General features: G+C 47.9%; 8 protein-coding genes across 12 annotated transcripts; 5 read left to right on the top strand and 3 right to left on the bottom strand.

The window, feature by feature from the left end:
• Positions 1-866: 866 nt before the first annotated feature.
• On the top strand, positions 867-1,393 carry PPTG_03821 (hypothetical protein; the record flags this gene model as incomplete). The annotated part of the gene is made up of 1 exon (XM_008897591.1): positions 867-1,393. The coding sequence occupies one exon, from the start codon at positions 867-869 to the stop codon at positions 1,263-1,265; it is 399 nt and encodes a 132-aa protein (XP_008895839.1). The 3' UTR covers positions 1,266-1,393.
• A 1,217-nt stretch (positions 1,394-2,610) lies between these two features.
• On the bottom strand, positions 2,611-3,012 carry PPTG_21522 (hypothetical protein; the record flags this gene model as incomplete). Its single annotated transcript, XM_008898321.1, has 1 exon — positions 2,611-3,012. The coding sequence occupies one exon, from the start codon at positions 3,010-3,012 to the stop codon at positions 2,611-2,613; it is 402 nt and encodes a 133-aa protein (XP_008896569.1).
• A 1,860-nt stretch (positions 3,013-4,872) lies between these two features.
• On the top strand, positions 4,873-6,443 carry PPTG_21521 (hypothetical protein; the record flags this gene model as incomplete). Its single annotated transcript, XM_008898320.1, has 4 exons — positions 4,873-4,899; positions 5,325-5,426; positions 5,744-5,770; positions 6,387-6,443. The coding sequence occupies 4 exons, from the start codon at positions 4,873-4,875 to the stop codon at positions 6,441-6,443; spliced, it is 213 nt and encodes a 70-aa protein (XP_008896568.1).
• A 2,103-nt stretch (positions 6,444-8,546) lies between these two features.
• PPTG_21520 (hypothetical protein) lies at positions 8,547-8,855 on the bottom strand (the record flags this gene model as incomplete). Its single annotated transcript, XM_008898319.1, has 1 exon — positions 8,547-8,855. One exon carries the CDS (start codon positions 8,853-8,855, stop codon positions 8,547-8,549), a length of 309 nt encoding a protein of 102 aa, XP_008896567.1.
• Positions 8,856-10,010: 1,155 nt separating this feature from the next.
• Positions 10,011-10,397, top strand: PPTG_21519 (hypothetical protein; the record flags this gene model as incomplete). Its single annotated transcript, XM_008898318.1, has 1 exon — positions 10,011-10,397. One exon carries the CDS (start codon positions 10,011-10,013, stop codon positions 10,395-10,397), a length of 387 nt encoding a protein of 128 aa, XP_008896566.1.
• A 768-nt stretch (positions 10,398-11,165) lies between these two features.
• Positions 11,166-18,516, top strand: PPTG_03820 (hypothetical protein). Of its 5 annotated transcripts, XM_008897588.1 has the most exons (4): positions 11,166-11,307; positions 11,649-11,687; positions 11,780-11,882; positions 11,956-18,516. In XM_008897588.1, exons 3-4 carry the CDS (start codon positions 11,791-11,793, stop codon positions 17,933-17,935), a joined length of 6,072 nt encoding a protein of 2,023 aa, XP_008895836.1. In that variant the 5' UTR covers positions 11,166-11,307; positions 11,649-11,687; positions 11,780-11,790; the 3' UTR covers positions 17,936-18,516. The 5 variants fall into 5 exon arrangements, with proteins under 5 accessions (XP_008895836.1, XP_008895837.1, XP_008895835.1 ...); XM_008897589.1 differs by lacking the exon at positions 11,649-11,687; XM_008897587.1 differs by having other exon boundaries at positions 11,649-11,882.
• Positions 18,517-18,661: 145 nt separating this feature from the next.
• PPTG_03819 (hypothetical protein) lies at positions 18,662-20,325 on the top strand. The gene has a single exon (XM_008897585.1). The coding sequence runs from the start codon at positions 18,791-18,793 to the stop codon at positions 20,159-20,161; it is 1,371 nt and encodes a 456-aa protein (XP_008895833.1). The 5' UTR covers positions 18,662-18,790; the 3' UTR covers positions 20,162-20,325.
• On the bottom strand, positions 20,169-21,106 carry PPTG_03818 (hypothetical protein). Its single transcript, XM_008897584.1, has one exon. The coding sequence runs from the start codon at positions 21,089-21,091 to the stop codon at positions 20,360-20,362; it is 732 nt and encodes a 243-aa protein (XP_008895832.1). The 5' UTR covers positions 21,092-21,106; the 3' UTR covers positions 20,169-20,359.
• Positions 21,107-21,420: the final 314 nt, after the last annotated feature.

The following is a 21,420-nucleotide window of genomic DNA, read 5'->3' as shown; positions in this document are numbered from 1 at the left end:
CAGATGTTTAATGGGCTCTGATTGGCTGAAAATCACCTAAAAGCCACAACCACCACCAAGCTAACCTTTTTATAGCTATTAAAAGCCTTATTTATCGCACTGTCCGTGATCTTGAGCAAGAGAAACAAATGCTGGACATACACCATTTCTCGATCAAAGTGTGAATTGCTAACATCAACGTAAGAGCTCCTGTAATTACTTATAGTACTTAGTAGTAGTATAAGTAGTATCTTCCAATCGTCTTCAAAATATTGTGATTTGTGCAGAGACGGCGACTGGTCGATTCTTTGTTGCCACAAATCTCCTTCGCGAAATGTAAAGACGATACTTTTCCCTTACCTCGTATGTTCTCACTTTGAATTTAGAATTTCTCGCTTTGATGGGGAAACGGTGCACCTGCAAGTTTGAGCAGGCAACATTGGCATACGACTGGACGAATACGCCGTATAAGGTGGTCAAAGTGTATCGTTTCGAAAGCTTTGCTGATTTGTTTTACCCTCGCTTTTGATTCATTAACAACCCTATATTTTTGATATATATCTTGACTCGCTGCCCTTCGAGAATGTGACAATTGTAGTTCTATTAAACATATGTCGCAAAATTCTGTAACTTACAAAATGTTTTTGAATACTTTAATGCAATGGAGGAAGAGTAGGGTATGGTTGTGCTCAGGTTTGTTTCAAGATAAAGTGATTTTTCTAGTAAGGCGTTTCAGCAGAATGGAATGGGCTGTACTGTAGAAACTCCGGCTTTTTTTAGGGCAGAGCAGAAGATAGTACTGTACGCTTTGATGAACGACCGTGCGTTCCTTATTCATCAATTTGCGCCAAAGTTCTGAAGCCACCGCAGCCATTGTCACTGCTAGCATGCGCGCGTGGCGTGTTATCTTCGTAACCCTCATCGGACTACTCGTAACCAATGACGCTGCGGCAGCCTCTAGCCCCAAGACACTCGCAGCTGGGCCTTTGAACTTCAAACAGTCTTCCTTTGAGAATACGAAGAGATTCCTGAGAAAGGAAAGCGCCGAGAGCAGCGGGGTTATCGACGAAGAAAGAGGTCTCAAAGGAACTCTCGAGGCTGCTCGAATCAGTCTCTTAAAGCTCAAGATCCCTGGCTGGCTTGCTGCTGGTAAGGATCAGACCGATGTCATCAAGATTTTAAAGATGACATATCCATACGTCGACGACAAGAACTGGAAGGTATTGAAAAGTTTCCAAAAAGCCCATAGCAAGCTCCAACATAGTTTGTACCCGGTTGGAAAATGATGCGGATTCTCGAAGCTATGAAGGTACGCGTTCATTTTTTCCAGCCCAATCGCGCCATTCCCGTATGAGAGTCGTATGGTAACAACTTCCATTAATATCATCTATACTCGTTTCGTTGTTTGTTTCCAGTTTTTTATTTGAATTATTATAATAAACTAGTAAACTATTGCACCGCTCTGCCTAATTGACCACCCACATACGCTGCTCCTATTCTGCGGTTCTTGAAGCGGCTGCAACTTATCGAGTTGCTCTAAGATCACATGATATAGATCTAGTGTCGTTCTATAGTAGTGCATCGCGATTGACATCTTTTCGATAAGATTGACCCTGTTTAAGGCGTTGTGTTCCAAGTTGTTGTCTTTTTATGCTGTATGTTCGGCGTAGGGAGAACAACGACACACTGTTAGATTGGAGTCACACACACAGTTAAAAAAAAATACTATTGTTTTAGACACCTTGCCCAGAAAAAACAGCTTACTTACAGAAAAGCAACCTCGTTTCGAAATAGCACCAAATTCAACAGGACCCGAGGAGGACCAGACCCACCGGTGACGCGAAACAAAGTCTACTCGCTTGAGAATGATTCTGAGGGAGCCCATCGTGTGTACTCAGAATGCAGTTTTGATCGAGGCTACAAGAACAAAACAAGCGCAATTCGTTTTGATCTAATCAGTCCATATCGTTTTGCAAGCACAGTCAGCGTGCAACAAGGTAACACGCGATGTTATAAAATTGCGCACGAAAAACTTTCGAATTGTCTTTGAAGTTAAGTCGCCGGATCTACGCTGGTGTTTTCCAGTAGGATCTAATTGTCTTTTACTTAAGTAGTTATCAACATTGAAATGTTTGTACGCCGATCACCGAGTACTTTGAACGGTGAATTTTCATCATTCCAAGACTTTTAGCATAGTGTATGTCCTAGTGTAGTTGACAAAACTCAAATACTTAAAGTATTATATACATTAAAATTATATAACTTTTACGCATAGCTTATGAAGGTACTTAAGAGCGTTATCAGACATGGATTGGGGAATCAACTCATGCTATTAAAGTGTTCCGTTTTCTCTTCTTATGCAAATTATCCAGCTGTTGTAGTAGAGGCTACGCATGCATCATATGCAAGTGTATATTATATAATGGAAGTACCGTACCAGCCAGCCCCAGATACGAGTTGCAATTATGTGAAACGGGTCGTCTACGGCTGTGTATGCAGGGCCGCCGATTATGGCATGTACATGCATTGAAAGAACTGCTGAGAAATAAATAATGGCATTATTACAGCAAAAGACTGTCATCAATAATGGCATTGTAAGAAAGCAAAACATACATAATGTCATTATGTAAGTTATTGGCGGGCTCTATCTACAGTACTTGCATCCCAGTAGCCTGCGTTCTGGCGAAGGAACAGGATCTGCTCCAGTGTAATTGGTTGCAGTCCGTTGCGCTCGTGCCCGAACGTCGTTCGGGCAATGCTGAAAAACTTCTCTACCATATTGGAGGTTGGCGGAACACTACGCAGAAGCACGTACCGCTGTTCGTGCCGAGCTAGGCGCCTATGCTTTTCCATGTGCTCCACGAAAGAACCCTCAACATCGTCGTTAGCTAGACGCTCATCCGTGGTCACTTCGAAAGCCCTGAGGGCCGTTTTTTCCGACCGTGTCAAGCGGGCGGTGTTGCCCCGCAGCACACGCACACCCTGACTCAAAGTCGGGACTAAACCTCCATTGTGTATTTTGGGACGGAACATAAATTATGATTGTTCGAAGTTCTTATGAAATAAATTATGCTATGTTGCTGTCCAAGGTGTATCAATATATTTATTTTTGGATTTTATTGCAATTATTGTTATGGCCGTGCTATTTTCGGCGGCCCTGTATGCGTATCAACAATGCTGTTGCCAAGTGGATGTGCATAATGACAATGCTATCCACAGGAACGGCGTGTATCGACAACTGTGATGACACTCTAAGTTCATAACATGTTGACATGAACGGCGTCCTAACAAAGAGTTGAATGCCCCCGAAGCGCCTCCGCCAGTTGGAGTACCAAGTACATGGTAGCAGAGACTCACTTTACCTTTTGCCAAGAAATATATTTCGGCATACCTTTAGGGAGCTTCGTCTTCATTCTGCAGACACTTCAGCTGTTTTGTACTCAACGAACCGTATTATATTTGATAATGACAACTCACTGATAAACAAAATATGAAACGCGGAAACTCTCTAATTATTTGTATCCAGAGTTCTTACCTGGATCGCAGACCCTCGGTAAACTTGTATGAAAAGAAACGTAGACTAATATCGTAATTAGCCAGTATAGCTGTCGCAATACACACTGTAACGCGTCTCTACAGGGTTATATGGACCAGGGGGTTATAGCATTTACTGTAATACCACTATTATGTAGAGCTGTTACTATTAGACCAGTAGTTGTACTATCCCTCTGGTATTCTACTCACTATTACAAAAATATATTACTATTTGTCTCACGTGGTGATACTATAGTACAGTGTACTCTCCAAAGCGCTATTTTCCAGGTATTCTAGGCAATGCCGGCGCCGACTCATGTACGTGAGGGTTTGCTAAAGCTATAAATTAAAAAAATACTAAAATATCGGCCAGATTTTACATTTAAGCAGCCAATAGAGGATCATTTCTCGGTTGCCGTAAGATCTATTGTGAGTGTCAGATTGCTTTGGATTGGTGAGCATAGGGATCGAAGAACAGTGAACCGTGCACCACATATGTCGCCAACCGTGCTCCTTCGAGTGCAATGCATTGTAGTGTAAGTTATTCGCTAAGCTTCGGTTGTGTGCGCTATAGGACTGGCTACCTGTATTGGCTTTCCGAGACTTACCGCTATGAAAGTTAAACATTACCCACCTTGGTTCACGGAGAGTAACTACAACTATCAGCAAACTGATCGAGAGTAACAAGTAATAATTTGGTGAAGAATGCTCAGCGGAAACTATATTTTCTTAATGTTTCATCTGAACGCTGTTAATATTGTGGTATTAGAGAAGTTTGAGATTCGCTTTAAGGACAAAACCTAAACATCAGTATATTTTCTGATTTAGATTTGTAAAAAAAAAAAAAGTGAAATGTTTTTTTTTAATTTACGCTTTACACACCTTAATTATGAGGTATAATTTGATCTGCAAAAAGATAAAAAAAATATGGTTTGGGAATTAGTTTACGAGGGTTACATCCGGCAATGCCTTCAGCCCTAATTATAGCAAAATGTACGGCTTATTTTGAGTGTAGCCTGTGGCGAGATTGACCTCAAAACAATCATTATGAATTCTTCCTTGCACTCTAGCAGCCCTCACGTCTCTTCAGCCCCGTTACCTATCCAACGTGCACGTAGTGCCACCGTCTCGAGCCAGGATAAGTGCAATTCCACCAGTGAAAGGGAGTTTGATCAGCACTGGGAATTCGGAATAAACTCGGATGTTGAACTTTCAAGCGATAGTGAGAACAGTGACGCCGGCTTCATCTCCCCCGTGTACGGCGACCATGAGCCAAGTTATGGGAGTGGCGACGATAATCCTCGAATTCGGGGGATGTGGTGGGGCTCGACGGTCGCCTAGTTGGTTTTCGTGTCGACAATGATGATTTCGACAGAGCACCTCAAGGTGAGCACCATCGCGTGGACAGTGAGGAAGGCAGCTCGGCCTTTTCCGATAGTAGCAGTGACAAGGGGGAATATGGATCGTCGAATGAAAGTGCCGATGCAACGTTTCGTGCGACTGATGAAAACGAAAACTCGGATGTTGAAGTTGCACCTGATGGGCTTCTTAACTTCGCGACTAGCTTACATCGTACTGTGATATAACTCAACCTTCCGCTGCAGTTTCTATCGGAGAAGTCCAGGATGCAAGGGCAAGGTCGACTTCAACTTGCTGGCTGACAATTTCACCAATTTTGTGCCGCATTCGTGCGATAGTGGCTTGCGGGACCCAAGTCGTAATGTTGACGTAATTGAGAACATGAAAGCAGAGATCGATCGGCTAGTTATATTGCATCTCGCTCACACACCGCAGCAGATTTGGCTGGGCAGTTCTTCGCGCGAGACGACGACAAGTTCAAGGTTTGTCGCGTTATCAAGTCAAGCAACGTGTTTACCGTACGCGCCGCCAACATTTCGGTGGGAACGTACACGGTATGGTTGAAGTGGCTCCCATGAGTCTCGTTACCGGCACCACCCTGAACTTCTTCCAGTTTCACCACACGTTCATGGGAAGGCGATCAACTTCAACGAATAATCGGATGGGCGGATCCACGGTTACTCGAGCTGCTTCGGTATCCTACCTCGCAAATGTTCATCGACGAAACACTTCGGTGTGTATCGAGGAAGTTCTACCAGCGCATCGTACTCATGGTGAGGAAGCGGGTCTATGTCCCCTGTATGTATGCGCTAACGACTGTAAAACATCTCTCGTCTACCGAAACTGATGACTTTTATGAATGATTGTACAGGTAATCAGCTTCAACGGGCAAGGTTGGGTGCGACTTTGAGTCAGTCCTGATTGACTCGGTTTCAATCCCAGTCCACTAGTGCAAGAGTAATTGGGTGCCTGTTTCACTTTAAACGAGCTACTCGCCTCCGCATGATAAAGCTTCGCAATCGGCATCAAGAGGAACCCTTGCAATGGAGGTTGGCGTGCTAGACATGCTCACAGTTGTGGTACCAGCTCACGTGGAGCCGTATGGAGTAAACTACGTCAAAGATCTGATTATGTCACGATGCAGAGCTGAAGGCATCGAATACTCAACAGAGAGCTGGGGCAACTTCTGGAGATACTTTCGCAGAACGTGGATAAACATTTTTCCAGTCGACTTGTGGAATATTTACGGCATGGATTTGCGGGTTGTCAGCAGGACTAACAATCCAGACTCAACCTTGAGCTGAATGCAGCTATCACTTCACCGCATCCAAGTATTCCTGCATTTGTGTCGGCGATTGACACGATTTCGCGCCGCTATGTACAGCTTCTCAGCGATATATCTCATCGTTGAGTCGTGACCCTGCACACGAAGAAGTCGTTCTGCCCGTCGCTGTAAATGTAGTGTCTTAAGCTCGCCGTGGAGACCGCAATTCCTCACGTCGTGGCCGTAGTAGAGCCTCTCGACGTCGTGGAAGGAGCGCAACTCGAGGTGGAAGGGATCCTCGATTTGAAACCCGAGATTCTACCCGGGGTTCTCGAATGTCTCTGAGAACACGAGGAGGTCGTGCCAGCACAACTAGAAGGACAAGTCTACCAACGCTGGGCTCGACCCCAGTTACCCGCAGCATGATGACAACCTAAAACGAGTAGGTCATTTAGATAATAAACAATATCTCATGCAACCTCTAATGTATAATATAATTATCTCTCTTACTAATATAACATGTATGAGGTATTGAAAAATGCCACTTTGCGCATGGTCTATATTTGATCCCTATTTTCATTCTGGTCCCACATTTGGTCCCAAATATAGGGGTGATCGAAAAAGACCAGATCAGCGGGTGACCTGTTTAAAAAATCTTCCTCTCTAAGTATAAACACGTGAAACTGCGTATGGCTCAACATATCAATTATAGTCCACTCGATGGTACCTTACTGCTACGATTACCGTAGTAATTCAAGAGCAAATACATGCAGAAATATCCTACTGCTTGTCGGGCGGGTAGCATGTATTAGACTGAAACCAATGCAGTCTTCAACCAGGTAATGCGCTGGGTCATAATTACTGTGCCTGGGTGCACGGACCATGTCTTTTATTGGGTCTAGAGTGCACTTGTATGCATCGCACGGCTTAAATGATATAAGCTAGGTGCTGTATAATCAGATTAGGCTCAAGGGGACGGGGCCACTGACCTTCAGAGATTGTCGCCTCCCACAAATATTTTTTTTTTAAATGTGTCTTTGTAGTGCTGATGACACTGTCATCTAGCAGGGGTGAAGCACTGATCCAGTGATCTATGTATTTCCACCTCAGTTGTACATGGAGACAATTGAATGGGTATTAGGTTTTAACAGCAAATATTTTATTTAAGGTCTACGAGGTACAGGTAGGTCTACAAGGTTAAAAAGATAATAAAATATGGTTTTAGTAATTCCCATGTATATTATTATTTATGTTATCAAGATTTACTCAGAGTAGCTGAAGAATTGTGGATTATTGAGTAAGTTCTTTCCGTGAGATGTACGAGTATGTCTAGATGAACTGCGGGTAAATGGCAATGTAGTAGACGATAACATACAGGTCATTAAGGGACTGCTGTACTATCGGGGTGATACTTATTTGTGAGTAATTTTTGCTGACTTCTGAGGCCTTGCCGACCCTAACCTTTGAGGAAAATTCTGACTTCTGAGTACTTTTTGATTTGCAGGTGCAGCGGTTTTGCAACATACTGAACTTTACTTGCATTTTCAGTAACATTACATGAAATGAAGCTTTTTCCTGCTTGGTTCAACTCCAAATCATTTCGGCGGTTTGGAATATCAGCGGAATTTCACGCTCTAGTGTGATGATTCGAGCGACGTGACCTTTACTGAGAGCTGTGCGCAGAACAAAAAAGAAGGAAAGGGCCTCGGAAACTGCCGCATTGGACAATCAGACCATCGAATAGCACATACCGTATTCTTAATTTTGACGTGATCTTTTTCTTCTTGTAGGACACGACTAGCTTGAGGTTACACGCTACACTTCAAATGCCAAACGAGTCTGGAGACACTTCAAATATGATTAGAAAGGATAATTTCTGTGCGATTCATGAATTATGGATGATATAAAATTGCGATGAGACACTTTCGCGGGACAACAAGCGCATACTATACATGTATACTGTACAAGTACAACGCTGTTTCAAGATAGAAGGCCCACCTTCGACTTAGGCAATCCGTTAGCAGTAGCATTCGTCAAAGCGGATTGTCTAATCCGAAGTTGATATTTCATTTAAGAATGTTCTCTCAAAATGAACAGTAACTCTTCCCGTTTACTTTTAAAATGAACGGGCTGATTAAAAGAAAAAAACAATCGGAATTTTTTTTCAACAAGCGAATTTTGATATTCTGTCTGAAGTAAATTCAACAACTTAGTTTGTCTCTTTATTGCTTCCTGACATGGATCATGCATACTGCAGCTATTTCACCACCAAAGTCCGAAGTAGCGTACTTCCATTGTTCAATTAACGTACTTCTACAACTTGGTTTCATTTTGCGGTAGTAACGCGATATGACAATCAGCGTTTGGTCGTGTTCTCCTTCCCTCAAACGCGATGAAACGGGCTTGTGTTTTAACTGTTTGAAAACCTCAGCTTGACTTTGGGGAAGAGCTCATGGTAGAGTTTCTTCACCACGGAAGGTTTCACCAACATTCTCGCTTCGTTATTCGCCCACGAGTCAGTTGATAAGTCGTTGGTGTTATCAGCATCTGAAGGTTGAGCGTTGTCGTTTTCCGCACGAAGACTGGGGTAAGAAAATGAACGCATTTCGCCGTTTTCCTCTCTCTTGTGATCTTTCACAACGTTGATGAAAACATATGTACCCATACCGAACGCGATGGCACCTGCAACCAGTAGAGTAACTGCCTCGAGGTATCCCATGTTATCGATGTGCACTTGAGCTCCGAAAGGCGAACTGTAAACTGACGTTTAGACCTGGAGGTTGTCTGCATATCATACCAAATGATCACACAAATTGTACACAAACTGCGATCGCTCTTGATTACGACGGTTCAGATTACGATTTTCCGGGTTTCCAGATCATGCTTGGTAGCTTATTGGGGCATGGAGGACTGGCCGCGACGCACGAAAGCAAGATACCGACCAAAATCGCGATGTCACAAAACCAAGTCGATGTACATGCAGTTTCTTGCAAGTGCTGGCACACGCCGTCGAGGAGATATCAGGAACATCCAGGGTGACAGTTCTATATGTTTTTGCTGCGGTTCTCACCACCAGTTCTACCACTCGTACTACTCTGGATAATGAAGTAAATATGGCAGGGAATTTCCTAATGCAGTGCTTCACTGCTGGATAGCTTCGCATCTAGGCTCCGTTAGTTTGCAGTTAGTAAATTCAATTTCCTCCACACTTCATCACCTCCCAAATATGATCGCTTTTTTTTTTAAGTCTGGTGACATTTTCAATTTGCTTTGTTTACATATTGCTCTAGCAGTTTGCCATTTTGAAGTCAAGCAGGTGTAATTGATGTTACGACTGCCATGTGGATCACATAACGCTACTTCCTATACTATAAATATCGAGCAGCACCCTCCGAATACAACGCGCTCTGGGCAGACTATAATTGTTATCGGCTAAACTTACTGCTGATATTTTAATGTTAGCAGTAAGTTTAGACATTTAAAAAAGTAACATCCACTATCTGGCTTTTGATTGGCTGTCACAGGTCTAATGACATTTATCAACTTACGTTTTGATAGCAATTTGAGCTGGAAAGTTGTAGTTCGCTGTGTGCAACGTTGCCGCAATAAGAGGCAAATCTCGATTGCAGTATGTTTAAGATGCCTCTACATAAAATTCCTTCTTCAACCTTGTTGCATATGGTTTTTGGGGGTTGGTTTGGCGTAACGCGATGTAATATGCGGTTGAATATTGGTACTTTACTTTGGTGCATTACTGCACAGGAGTCCCGACAGGACCTCCAATGCTTCGCCTTTTCCGCTTCCTACGGGCAGTCATTTGGGAATTCGCATTTCAGCACTTACACTCCCGTTCTTACTGCAACCTACTGCTGGCATGCGCCTCCAACACGCGCTCATTGCGATAATCGTCGGTATTGCAGTTGGAGCGTCTGATATAGCTGCAGAAACTGCGAGGACGTTGATCATATCTGGCCCCCAGACTGGTGTGAAGCCGTTTCGCGCTGAAATCGACGTCAAGAATCAGAGAAGGCGTTTGAGGAGCTACAAGGCCGATGGTGGTGAGAAGGAAGATTCCAACGATACACACGAAGAAACTCGCAACATATTGTATAAACAGTTATTCCCAGCCTGGTACGCATCAGGCAAGACACCAGAAACGATATTTGTCGAATTACAGAGTCCGACGCTCGATCACAAAAATTGGCCGATCTACAAGAGCTACAAGGCGTACTACGACACGTACCACGTAGTTTATCCATAACTGGTGTGAAAGCGTCGCGGAGGAGTGTAAAAAGCGTACCATATCGCGCTTGGCGTTGCAGACAACAAAGAACAAATATAATACCTTAAATGTCGCTTGCATTTCTTATCAGTATTTTTCCTTGGTTTCGACTTTTCATCGAATAAAAGCAAACCCAGGGGGGCCTAAATATGAGTGAGTTCGTTGTACTATCGACTGAGTAAACTAAGAACTTATTTTCAGAGTCATACAAGATAATCACAAAGCACATAGTTCCGTTTGTTCTGTACGATTGTAGCAGTCTTCAATACGCTTCCTCAGCATGCTGCTAGCCAGCAAATTTGGGGTAATTGCGTATAACTTATCTTTACATAGTACCAGCGCTGCAGAGCTGGCACACGTGCTATATATATTTGAAAGTACTTTTTTTAAATAACGTTAAATAACAGATCACACACGACATAGTGTCTGTGTTGATTTAATTTAATTAAGAGGTCATATTTTGTTTTTCCCAGTATCAAATAAATTAAGCTGATATTTATTTTTAGAATTTTGATATCTATTTATTTGTAAAATCATCGAGACAACAATTTCGTAATAAAAGAAGAACAATTAAATTTCAAAATATTTTAATTTATTTAAGTTAAAAATATAATTGCTGCCAATTTTCATATTTGTTTTGTTTTTAGTCGGGATATTCTAGTTATTTCGCGGCTTTTTTGTATATTTCATTGACTTTCAAGTTTTAAATTTTAGCCAATAATTTTCTGGATCGGCAGAGTTTGTTTTAGCCAATCATCTACCTTCCCTTGGGATGCCCCCCGTCCCGTCGCTCGGTGGGGTGGGGGGTTCTGAGAGAACGTGAAAGTGCCGCGTGAGTCGTTTGTGATCGCACAAAGGCCACCTGGGGAGGTCACTACGCCTTCGACCGGTAAGTCTTTTCGTCCGCTGTCTCGCTCCATTTTGTCCGCCTGCCTCTGTTCCCTCGAGGCGCGTGCTGCCCGCCTTCTGGGTCGCTCTGGAGGCTGCGCTGCATTTTGGCGCGCAATTTGGACCGGATCTCGTGCTCGGGTCGAGGGGGGAAGCGCTGCGTTGGAAAGAGCGGTGTCTCTGCTATCGATTGAGCCCTTTGTAGCTCCCAAATCGACGCATTTTTGGCCATTCCGCACCCAACTCCCGCCGCGACTCCGCAACACGGGCCCGGGTCTATTTGAGGACACCTGGTGTGAGCTGAGCTGACGTGGAGACGTCTGTGTTCTGTGCTGTGCTCAGATGCAGTAGCGGCGCTACTCGGGGGGAAGCACGCAGCACGTAGGGCGCTCAATGTGTGGAGATGTTTGTAGCGAGTGATGGTCACTGAAATGTATTGTTATTATATCGGTTAAATGTTGCAATCTTGACAGTTGAACCCGGGATGACGTCGGACAGCGACGGCAACACCAGCAGCACCGTCGTCCTTAGATCCATCCGCGTCAAACTTGTAGAATATAAAGAATCTCTCTTGCGGTATGTGCTTGCCTGTCTGCTGCGTTATAATGTTGACATTCTAACGGATAGTTATGTTTTCATGCGTGTGTAGGCAGCTGGTGGACGAGCGGGAGGCGGCACTAGCGGCTAGTAAAGAGCAGGAACGGGTGGATGTGAAGGAGGACGGCGGTAATAGTTTGGCAGATGAGGAGGAGGTCTCTCAAAAAGAGGAAAAGCAGGTCGAAGCAGCTGAAGCTGAAGAGCGCAAGCCAGAAAATGATGAGAGCACTGTTGCAGTGGAGGAATCCATTGCGGAGACGGAGTCTGAGAGCGCTGCAGCTGTGGAGGAGCCTATAGAAAAGTCGCCATCCTTCAACGATGAGGTTATCTTGAAGAAGAGACGCCTAGCAGAAGAGGAGAGTGTTGTGCAAGCTGAGAAGGATGCAATTGCCGTCAAGAAGGCGAAGAGAAGTAAGGCCAAGAGCCACCAGCAGCCGGAGGAGCCCGCAGACAGCAATAATGTATTATTGGAGGAAAAGACGGACAGCTCGACAGCGGTGGATGCAGTTGAGCACCAAGCGTTGCCACTGGGACCTCCGTACCGCGTTGTAAGGACGTCAGTGCCTCCAACCAAGTATTTAATGCAGACAAGGCGAGACGAAGAGGCTTCGAACCTCAAGGCTCTTCACCAACAGCCAGTTCTGAAGACTTCACCGACACCTGCGGATCATAGCACCAGCAACGGAGTCGCGGGTATTAAACGGCCGGTCTCGACGCCCCGAAGCTCATCAACTTCGATGGATTCGACAAATGCAGAGTTCGAGGGGAAATTACGCGAGTCTGTGCGTCTCCATCGAGAGGTGAACAAGCGGAGTTTGACAGTGACTCGGAAAAGGCAATTGCCACGATTGCCAACGCCAGCGCGCGGTAAGTCTCACTGGGATTTCCTGCTTGAAGAAATGAAGTGGATGGCGACGGATTTTGCTCAGGAACGCAATTGGAAGCGAGTGATTCAACACCGCCTGGCGGCTGATGTGATTGTTGCGCGGAATGCGGAAAATGTGCGCCAAGAACAAGAGAATCGTCAGATGGCGCGTGGGATCGCGCTGCAGATTTCGGCTTTCTGGCGGACGATGGAGAGAATTGCTGCGAGGTCTCGAGTTCGTTTTGAAGCTGCTGGGACGGATCCTTTAAGTCAAGGCGAGATGGACGATCCGATGTCAGGAGATCGGAGTGAGGATGACGGCAAGCGAGGCAAGAGTGAAGATTTGGAAGTGACTGGTACTGATGATGATGGTTTCACGCTGAAATATCATACTATTGAAGTCGCACAAAGCAATGGAAGCAACGTAATAAGTGGTGAAAAGGGAGACGCGAAGCCAGAAGCAGTGCTAGCGTCGGCAAAGACACACATGACGTACATTGTGAGTGCTGGGAAACGAGCTCGCAGTGCAATGACCCCTTCGTCTGCAGAATGCGCGGATAAGTCTTCGACGTGGTCACTACGTGAGGCAGCTTTCCGAGATTTGCAGGCGCGGTGTAACGCTTTGCAAACTAAGGGAGGTCCTACTATCATTTTGGCTGCCTTCCAGCTCTTGGCGTTAAGGTGGATGCTGGACTTGTACTCGAGCGGTCTCAACATCTTTCTGAATGACCAGCTTGGCATGGGCAAGGCCACTACAATCGTCGCTTTCCTCAGTTTGATCGAGATTGTGTCATCTAAGAAGCTATCACAGCAGCAAGATAGTGATAACGCTGTCTCGTCATCAGAAGACCCTGTCATCGACAAACTGATAGGTCCGCATCTGATAATTGTATCGGAGGAGGAGCTTCATAAATGGCGGTATTATCTGCGGATATGGCACCCAGGCCGGCGTATTCAGCTTTATGATGGTGTTGGTAATACTCCATCTTATAGAGAACAACTGCAGCGTGAGTGGAAGATAAAGTCTCGAGCTCATGCGCACAAGACCGAAGACGGTTTTCTTGAAGCCCCGGTTCACGGCGATGACGGAGAATTGGACGATGACGAACGCACTGACCCTGTTTACTGTGTGTTGTGTCCCGTAAGTGCATTCGCTCAAGACCGAGAGGCTTTTGTGGCGTTTGCAAACTGGCAAATGGTCGTTGTGGAAAATGAACATGGTGGTCAGTTCGATGACGCAGCTTGTGTGTCGGCGCTGCAACAACTTCGACAACAGCAGCGACGAGTCTTGTGCAACGGTCAGTCTCTTGAAAATTGGAAAAATACTGCACTACGACTGCAGTACGCTGAATTTCTAGTGCGAGAAGCGCCTGCTCTTACGGATGATGTGACAGAAAGCAGCCATCGACTGGAGACATGGCCTGTGCAGGAACTGCAAGTGGAGAGGGCGTCTGTGGCGGAGGTGATGCAGTTCTATGGCAAATCATCTAGTGTACGAGCGTCGCTGTGGAAGGCTTCTTCTCAGGATGATGCACCGCAGTATATGAATGCCTTGCTGCTCGCGTTATCTTGTCTCAGTTTACGCCGTGTCCGGAGCGAAGTCGAGTCCGAACTAGGCAAGATCGACGAGATTAGCTTGAGCTGTCAACCCAGTCCGTCACAAAGAACGCAGTACCGAAACGCATTGAGTGGGTTTGCTGCAACACTGGATACTTCCAGTGGCCGCGAAGAGCGTCTGAGTGTATGGCTGCAGCTTCTACTACGTCTGCGTGAAATCTGCAATTGTGTAGACATTGTGAACGACATGGACAAGTTGGGCCACGCGGATGTACGACTGCTTACAAGTTGTTCTGCGAAATTGGAAGCGTTGGAGCCACTTTTACGTAGACTGGTGCTTCAGGAAGGCAAGAAGGTGGTGATTTACTCCCAGTTCAACGCCATGTTCCCTATCCTGGAATTCTTCCTCTCTCTGCTAGATATCAACTACGTTCGCGTGACTGGATCTGTCACTATGCAACGTCGTGCGCTGTGTCACTTTGCTGATCGCCCAGTGGTTCGCGTAGCACTTGCGTCTACTCGTCTGTCCATGTCCAACGGGAGACGGGCAGTGTCAGTATTCGGTGGTGAGGCCATAATTGTCGTGGACGGAGACTGGAACACCACGTGTGATGCCAAGCTTCGTGCCAGTTGGGCGAAAATGGCTGTGGGTGGTGCTGATACGCTCCCAGTCTACCGATTACACTGTGAGAATACCATTGAATCCTCGTTATTACGCGTGGGAGCTTCGCTCACTGAGAAGGTGTTTGGAGAGATGAGTCCCCAAGAACTTCTGGCTGTGCCTTCTGACATGACGTTGAGCTTGACGATCGAAAAGCCGAGCTGGTGGTCTTCAACCGCCACCAGCAGCGGTGGAAACGGCTTGACGGATACTGGAGCGATGGCGAAACTTTCGCGTGTGGCTCAGCAGGTAGAGAACGATGAAAAATACTGCGGAGATGCCAATGAGTTGGAGGCCCCGCTCATCGTACACAATGTGGATCTGGATGCCGAGGAACATCTCTTATTAGCCAATACGGACGAACTGACGCCTGTGGAATGGTACGCTGTCAACTACGTACATGGCGTGACTGACAAGAAACAACAAGGAGATGGCAAGACTGTTGAAAGCGCCGAGAGTGTCGAAGACGAAGGCTCGACGTCTTTGAATGATAGCAACGCGTTCCTCCAGTCTGACGAGCGTTCATTCGAGAAACTGGCAACGTTGGAGACTAATCGCCTGTGGCAGGAAGGCGACGCAGCTTCTCAACTGTTTTTCACTCTCGACTCTCGCTACAGCGGCGTGGACGAACATGCACTTGACAAGCTGTTTATGCAGATGCGTATGGAAGGTATGGAGACCCATTTCGACGTCTACAAGCCTCCACAACCTCCTTTGTCCGAAGCTTCGAACGTGCCGCGTCTTTCGTCAGAAGTTGGCTCGAATACGGGCAACCAGATGACCTTCCGGGTATCTTATCGTGTGCCAGCTCCTCCACCTGCTCCATTGCCTGGGAAGTCTAAAGTGGACCAAGCTGTTGATCTATCCAAGTTATCCAAGGCCAACAAGAAGCAGAGAGCTAATGTGGCAAGAGCTGGGATGTCTGGATTGGCTTCTGGAAGCTCCACAAACGCTACGGCTGCCTCCGCGGGTGTCAAGCGCAAGTTGGAGTCGCAGTTGGGAGGTATCAAATCTGGTTCTCAGAAGGAAATGCGTGTGGATTTGGAGGGGATCCCTGTCCCTGATGTGTCGGAGTTTGCTGACGACGATTTCTGGGGCGACACGAACTTGGATGCGTTGGATTCGGCTGAGTGGGATGACCCTGCACTACTTAGCGGCATCCTTGGTGTTGGTGTAGGCGCCGGAACGGGAACTTCGTCTACTTCTTCGTCGGGTACCGTGTCCAGTGGCACGTCTGCAGCGCCAACGAATGCTGCGGGCGCCTCAGGCGTAATGGATGCAGGACACCACTCGAAAACAGGCTCGCAGAAGAGCTCGAAGAAGTCGAAGACTGGAACAGGACGGGCTCGTAAGAGCAGCATGTCGTCCGACTCTGGACGTGAGGCCTGGAGTGTGCACGACGACATCATCCTCAAGAAACTCTTCGAGCTGTACGGCGCCAACTGGACTCTTATCGCTCAGGTGTTTAACTCGTCCACTGCAGTCTCTCGTTTTGTGTGCAAGAAACGCTCTCCACGACAATGTTACGATCGCTACGGCAAGATTATCTCCGGCAATCTGGCGACGTCAACTGGTTCTGCTACGAAAGATAGCAAGTCGGGGCTCAAGGCGCAGCGTGCAGCGCAGGCTGCGAATGCTGCGGCTGCACAGCTCACGTCTGCTGTGCTGGATACACGAATCGGATTGCCACAAAGTGAGCTGCTTCTCAAGTTCCCGTCACGTCACTCGTTACCTGGATTACCCCCGGCTTCTATCGCTAGTGCACCCAGCTTAGTGGAGATGACACTGGCGCACAGGAAGCAAGCGACCGATGCGAAGAAACCCACTGGAACGGACGATCTCAAGTCGATCAAGACCTCGTTTGACGCTATTATCCAGTGCATGAAGCACAAGACGTCGCCGCCACCGATCCCGATACCGGTCGGAACCGGTTCTACGTCCACGTCGACGGAATCGAGCTCGGATCTCGGAACGAAGGCGTCACTTACAGCCGCGTTGTCTGCGTCTGAAGCTCCAACTCCTACTTCTACGACTCCAGTGTCTACCCCAACGAAAGCTACCGCTACTTCGGCCAAGAAAGCCACCGTTTCCCCTTCAGCAGCAGCGAAGGCGATGCCTGTGGTGGTGCCGCCACCGCACAAGTCGCATACGGATATGATTTCACTGCTACCGACGGCGGTGTTGGGTCCAGACGAAGTGATTAAACGCAGTAAGGAGGCTGCTGTGGTGGCTGTACAAGCAGCGGCAGCTGTAGCTTCAGTTGGACGGGACGGATCGCCATTGTCAGCTAGTGGCGATGTTATGCTTGGAGCTGGCTCGAACTTTGGAGCAGCAGTGAGTGGCTCGATGCCGCGACGGTCACATGCTGCGAGTCTGACTAGTGAAATGACAGCAGTTGGAGTGATGTCCACGTCTTCTATTGCTCCTACAGTTCCTGCGACTGGATCTACGACAGCGACAGGATCGTGGGGAGGAAACATGATACAGACCAATGGATTGAACGCTACTACGTCTCTGGAGTTGAACGGGGCCTCTGTTATCCCAGGAGCTGCTGGTAACGAGCCGCAACGAGCGATGCCAGTGACTACGTCGACGCTACTGCACGTACTGGACCGTATGCCTGAGATCAAGAACAAGATCCAGTCGATCTTGAACCGCACAGACTGCTCCGAGTCGCAGAAGGTGGCGATGATCGCGCGGTTATTGAGCAACACGAACGCTATCAGCAACACTAACGCACTGACAGCTTCTGCGCCGCCTGCAGCGACGTCGAACAGCAACACGGTGTTATCAGCTCTGACTGCCGACGCCAGTATGCTCAACTCGTCAGACATGCTCATTGACACGGACACGCCCATTCCGATGCCATCGTCGTTAGCCACGCCGTCGCCGTCGAGTGTGGCCACCCCGCAAGGACAGTTCCAGTCTCCGCCGGCGTCGCAACCCTGAGCCAAGTAGTTCTGGAGTTGCGTAGTGTATCTATGTATGCAGCCAGCAGTTCAGTCTGCACCAGCTCAAGCGAGAGAAAAAAAAAACAAATAGACAGCTAAGTAGTACGCAACTTCGTGATCATAACGTCTGCAAAGGTCAAGTCCTCGACTCAATGGGCGCTACGCAACAACGCTTTAACACCCCACAATAATGCTACGGACAGGAAGAAATTCACCGCTTCACTACGAGCACTGGGCGATGTCTTTGCCGTCGCGGAAACTATGGTTGTTACAACAGGATTGTGGCACAAGTACGTGGCCATGCAAGTCAGCAAGCCGATCTGCCCATCTTTGCAGACCAGAGCAACACCCTCGGATTCTGCCGGGCCAGTGCGGGCAACATGACGTCGGCATCGTTGCAAGTTGGTTGGACGGACAGCAGCCGCAGTTGCGGCTCTGCAGTTAGCGGATTAGTGCTCCATGTTCACGCTGGCGCTCCGCCCGACAGTTCTCGTCAACAGGTCCGATTAATTGTAAAGCAACGTTACAGTAGTAAATTCTGTTGGCGACCTTTTGAGCTGACTGCATCACCTCTTTGCACGCCATGATGTCATGCTGGGAGCTCAGTGATTGGCTATAAATCATAGAACGCTTCCGATTGGTTCTCATTCTGATGTTCGCCACATGAATCTCATCTTTGCACACCCCGTCTATGTCGCAATGGATAAATAATCAGCTCGGATCTGCCTCCACCACTGAAACAGTCGCGCGTGACTTGGTCTCAGTATGGTGCTCGACGCTCGCCACAGCTTCAGTCTTCAGTCTCCGACTTTCCAGCCGCACACCAAGTATCTGTCTTATTCAATAACTGCCAATGGTGGACGGCCCCAAGACCAAGCGCAAGATCTCGTGGCAGGAGGTGCAGCAGCACTCGTCGTACGACAACGCGTGGATCGTCATTCACCACAAGGTGTACGACATCAGCAAATGGGACTCGCACCCGGGCGGTATGGTCATGCTCTCCCAGGCGGGTGAGGATGCCACGGATATCTTCACGGTGTGCCATCCGACGAGCTCCTGGAAGCTATTGGAGCAGTTCTACATTGGTGACGTGGATGAGAGTACGGCCACGGTCAACGAGAGCCTCACGGAGGAGCAGAAGGCTAAAAAAGCCAAGGCCGACGAGTTCATCAGCGCCTACCGCCGTCTGCGCATCAAGATCAAGGGCATGGGGCTCTACGACGCCAGTATGGTCTTCTATGCGTGGAAGATCCTCAGCACGTTCGGTATCTGGATGGCTTCAGTCGCTATCTGCTGGCACTTTGACAGCTGGCCCATGTACATGCTCGCGGCGTGTGTCATGGGTCTCTTCTGGCAGCAATCGGGCTGGCTGGCACACGACGTGCTGCACCATCAAGTGTGGGACAACCACATGATCGGCAACGTCATGGGCGTCATTATCGGCGATGTCTGGATGGGTTTCAGTGTGCAGTGGTGGAAGAACAAGCACAACTTCCACCACGCTGTGCCCAACCTCATTGGCGACGAAAAGACCAAGTATTTGGGCGACCCGGACATCGATACGATGCCCCTGTTGGCCTGGAGCAAGCACATGGCTTCAAAAGCCTATGAATCGAGCTGGGGTCCGTTCTTCGTGAGCCACCAGGCTGTCATCTACTTCCCGTTGCTGCTCTTCGCCCGCTTCAGTTGGCTATTGCAGAGCTACTACTACGTCTTCAAGGGCTTCGCTTTCGGCAAATACGACCCCGTGGATCTCCCTAACGGCGAGAAGGTTGGCCTCATCTTGCACTACATTTGGAACGTGATGCTGCCGATCGTTACGGGCATGTCGGTGGCTCAAGGTCTGGCCTTCTTTATGCTGTCTCAGATGTCGTGTGGCGCCTTCCTGGCTGCGGTCTTCAGTGTGGGCCACAACGGTATGTCGGTGTACGAGCGTGAAGAGAAGCCCGACTTCTGGCAGCTGCAGGTCACCACTACGCGCAACATCACGCCCGGATTCTTCATGGATTGGTTCTGCGGCGGTCTCAACTACCAGATCGAGCACCACTTGTTCCCTATGATGCCGCGTCACAACCTGCAGAAGGTTAACCCCCTGGTTAAATCGCTGTGTAAGGAATACGGCGTGCGTTTCCACGAGACGGGGTTCTACCGCGGTCTGGTTGAGGTCGTGGACGAACTGGCCGACATCAGCAAGGAATTCCTGCTCGAGTTCCCCGCCATGTAACGTCGGAGCGAGGAAAGGAAGCATGCATGTTATCGATCTCTTGTACGAGGTTATATCCGTTTAGATACCGCTTAAGTTGACGCTTGAACTGTATCGAAACTGGTATCCTCCTGCCTAACACAAAATCACACCTAACAAGTTGTTATCGAAACCAAAAACCTATATTATCTTGTAGAAAGCAGCATAGCAGCACGCAATCTACAGATACCGCAGTGTTGGACGTGGCGGAGGAGGCGCAGGTTGGTTCTTCTTCGCATCCTCGACGGCGAACGTCAGCTGCAACGTGAACGTCTTGCCGTCCTTGTCCCAGTTGCTGAAGAATTTGCCTTCGCTCTTGTCAACGTCGTCGTTGGGGATCTTGAACGCCACGGTCTCGTACGGTTCGCACGCAAAGAGCAGATACTGCCAGCGTTTATCGGGCGCCTCCACTTTTTGCTCAAAAGCCGACATGAATCTGTGGCGCGGCTGCAATTTATCCGCGATTTCCGGGTATGCGATCTGGAACAAAAGGATCCTGGCGCCCGTGTCGGGGTCTCGTTGTTTGGTCACCTTGTAGCCGGGCAGTCCGATCTTTAGAGCCCTTGGTTTGGCAGCCGCAGCGGCTGCCGCTGCTCTCGCTGCCTGGAGGTTAGCGGCGGCAGTCGAATGGGCCGCATCCGCCGCCTCCTTGGCTGCACGTCGGGCCAAATTGGTCTGGTGGCGCTTGCCCTGAGTATGCGCTAGATAATTGCCCTCGTTATTGTGCAGAGTGAGACAGAGCTTGCATTCGTAGGAGCCGAGGTGGTTCTTCATGAAGTACGGGTCCTTGGCCAGGTCCACCGTCTCAAGCGCCAGCTTGCGTAGCCGCTCGCGGCGGTCCACATTGCTCTGCGAGTCGGACGCTACACCGCCGGAGCCAGGCTTGGAGCCCACTCGGTTCTGGAAGTCCATCGTGCTGTTGGAGTAATGGTCTGTAGCCAATAGAATGAGGAGGACCAATTCTAGGTTTTTCAAAAATTGCTAAAAACATAATATTTCGTTGAATTTGAATTCAGCTAAATTCATGGGTCATTCACATTGTACAAGGGCCAAGAGTCTTGATTCAAGACGAAACGTAAGCCGATTATATTAAAATGGGCAGAGCCATGACTTCTGGGCTCGCGCTTGACAGCGACAACAATTAGTAGTAGAGGAGACAGCAACAACAACATCATAGATTACAACTTTCATGTACTTCTTTCACCGAGGCTACAATTGAATCGTCGTTGCGAATTAGCGCA

The sequence above is a fragment of the Phytophthora parasitica genome (assembly GCF_000247585.1).
Source record: "Phytophthora parasitica INRA-310 unplaced genomic scaffold supercont2.6, whole genome shotgun sequence".
In the NCBI taxonomy this organism is placed as follows: Eukaryota; Oomycota; class Peronosporomycetes; order Peronosporales; family Peronosporaceae; genus Phytophthora; species Phytophthora nicotianae.
The sequence above is the reverse complement of the archived record's forward strand: the minus strand, read 5'-3'. Positions and strand labels throughout refer to the sequence as shown.

Bases quoted from the DNA above. Each gene is read 5' to 3' on its own strand.
- PPTG_03820 (XM_008897589.1), top strand. From the start codon at position 11,791: ATGACGTCGGACAGCGACGGCAACACCAGCAGCACCGTCGTCCTTAGA. The intron at 11,883-11,955 runs GTATGTGCTTGC...ATGCGTGTGTAG, and splicing joins TATAAAGAATCTCTCTTGCG to GCAGCTGGTGGACGAGCGGG.
- PPTG_03819 (XM_008897585.1), top strand. From the start codon at position 18,791: ATGGTGGACGGCCCCAAGACCAAGCGCAAGATCTCGTGGCAGGAGGTG.
- PPTG_03818 (XM_008897584.1), bottom strand. From the start codon at position 21,091: ATGGACTTCCAGAACCGAGTGGGCTCCAAGCCTGGCTCCGGCGGTGTA.